This window comes from Microtus ochrogaster, unplaced genomic scaffold (genome assembly GCF_000317375.1).
Source record: "Microtus ochrogaster isolate Prairie Vole_2 unplaced genomic scaffold, MicOch1.0 UNK46, whole genome shotgun sequence".
NCBI classification, from domain to species: Eukaryota; Metazoa; Chordata; class Mammalia; order Rodentia; family Cricetidae; genus Microtus; species Microtus ochrogaster.
In genome coordinates, this window is record NW_004949144.1 from 1,127,807 (window position 1) to 1,130,238 (window position 2,432).

General features: G+C 35.3%; 1 protein-coding gene across 1 annotated transcript; it reads left to right on the plus strand.

Annotated features, from left to right (window-relative positions):
* The first annotated feature begins 746 nt into the window (after nucleotides 1-746).
* On the plus strand, nucleotides 747-1,673 carry LOC101979250 (taste receptor type 2 member 104-like). The gene has a single exon (XM_005369256.1). It carries the CDS (start codon nucleotides 747-749, stop codon nucleotides 1,671-1,673), a length of 927 nt encoding a protein of 308 aa, XP_005369313.1.
* Nucleotides 1,674-2,432: the final 759 nt, after the last annotated feature.

Here is a 2,432-nt window from a genome sequence, read left to right on the forward strand (position 1 = left end):
AAATATGCTAACTGAAGGAATGATTTGTAAGAACTTTCATATCAAAAGTGACCACCACGAACTCAGACATGAAAGCAAAGGCAGGATTGTCAGTATGTGAGACACAGAAGCTACTCAGAGACACTTGTCAAAATTTTATAGACTAAGCAGAAACACTCATTTACTACTTTTATACATTATATTTCTCTATAAACTGTTTTTAAGCAAAGCAATTTCTTTTTCTTTCTTTTTTTCATTTTAGCTAGAGCTTTTGTTTATTTTTTTCTGAACTAGTCATTGGCTCAAGTAATTGTAATTTTCCTAGCTTAGTGTTCTTGTCTTATCTGGCACTGTAGATAGCTATGTGCCATGATTCCAAGCTAATATTAATGACTGCTATTTAAAAAATATATACAAAACTGGTTTCTGTTATATATAGTATCCTGCTACATATGTCTATTCCACAGCTGAGTTTTTCTATGCAAAATAGTCTTAGAGAATCAATTAAAATTCATGAAACAGAAACTTACATTTGGTTACTAACAAATTTTAAGAAGGCAGTAAGGCTTCTGACATTCCATGGACTCAATAAGTAGTAAAGAAGCAATCACAAGGAAATCTGTGGAGATGTATCTGATTAAAACCACGGGTGCCATTCCTAGGCATTTTTATGCTTTCATTAAATAAAGAAGAGAAAATCACTCCTCCATCAACCAGGCAATCTATGAAACATTCTGCAGCAGGAGCATTTTTGGTGATCTGCAGAGATGCTGGGTGAAGCAGAAGGCATGCTTCTTTTTGTTGCCACTAGTGAGGCGGTGCTGGGAGTTTTAGGGAACATATTCATTGCACTTGTAAACTGCACAGAGTATTCCAAGAACAAGAAGCTCTCTAAGATTGGCTTCATTCTCACTGGCTTGGCAACTTCCAGGATTTGTCTCATATGGATAATAACTTTTGACACATATACAAAGTTATTCTCTATACATACACTTACCTATTTCAACCTTTATGAATGCATCAATTACCTCTGGATAATTATGAATCAACTGAGTGTCTGGTTTGCCACCAGCCTCAGCATCTTCTATTTCCTGAAGATAGCAAAATTTTCTCACTACATATTTATCTGGCTGAAGAGGAGAAATGACAATGTTTTTACTTTTCTGGTAGGATGCCTGTTCGTCTCATTGTTTATTGCTATTGCACAATTTGTGAAGATGGTTAATGATATCAAAATGCAATACAGAAACATCTCCATGCATGTTCACCTAGAGGAAAATGAATTACTTATTAACCATGCCTTTTTTCAATTTGGAATTCTTTTCTTCTTTATGATAGCTGTCATTGCAAGTCTCCTGCTAATAATTTCTCTTTGGAGACACAACAAGCTGATGAAATTAAATGGCTCAGGATTTCGAGACCTCAACACAGAAGCTCATATGAAAGCCATGAAAGTTTTAATTTCTTTTATCATCCTCTTTATCTTGTATTTTGTAGGTTTAGTCTTAGAAATATTGTGCTTTATTTGGCAAGAAGGCAAACTACTAATAATTCTTGGTGTGATAATTATACTCATGTATCCATGCTGCCATTCTTTTATTCTAATTCTAGCAAACAATCAGCTGAAGAAAGTCTCTTTGAAGTTACTGAAGCAATTAAAGTGCTGTGACAAAGAAGAACTCTGGGACACATAACAGTGTGGCATGAAAATGAATGCCCTGGTTTAATCTGGTAAGAATATCCTTGAAGACTTTTTTCACATGCACTAGTCCTTATAATAGTTTTTAGTTGAAACATCAAACACTAAAATATTCTGAAATTGCTTTAACTATATCTTGGAGCTCTTTCTCTGCAGCAGGATTTTTTTACTCCACATGCAAGTTTTGCTGCTCAGTCAGCCTCCTGATGCTGTAGCTTCTTCATTCAAATTTGCCAGTTAAGAAATATTAGCCTGCGGGCCCTTCTGTGTAAAGACTTCTGTGATGGTTGTCAAGTTGAAAATATCTGAAATTAACAACAATTTAGAATTAGAAGACAAACTTGTGATCTGTTACTTGAGACTGGAAGACAACAGAATCTTGAGGTGAGAATGACACACACCTTTATCTAGTATACACTTTCTTTTAGAAGTATACACAAGGACAAAGGAAGAAAGAAGGGTTCATTCTTTGCCTGATTACCTTGCCTTATCAGCATATTCATTCCTTCACTGGCACTGGAACCTATTTCTTCTGAATTCCAACATACACGGACTAGCTGAGATACCCAGCCTTGTGAGACTGAGCAACTACTAAATTCTTGGCCTTTCCATTCATAGCTAGACATTGTTGGACTCCAGCCTGTATGTCTCTCCAATGGATAGATAGGTAGATAGATAGATAGATAGATAGATAGATAGATAGATAGATAGATAGATAGATAGATAGATAGATAGATAGATGATAGATAGATAG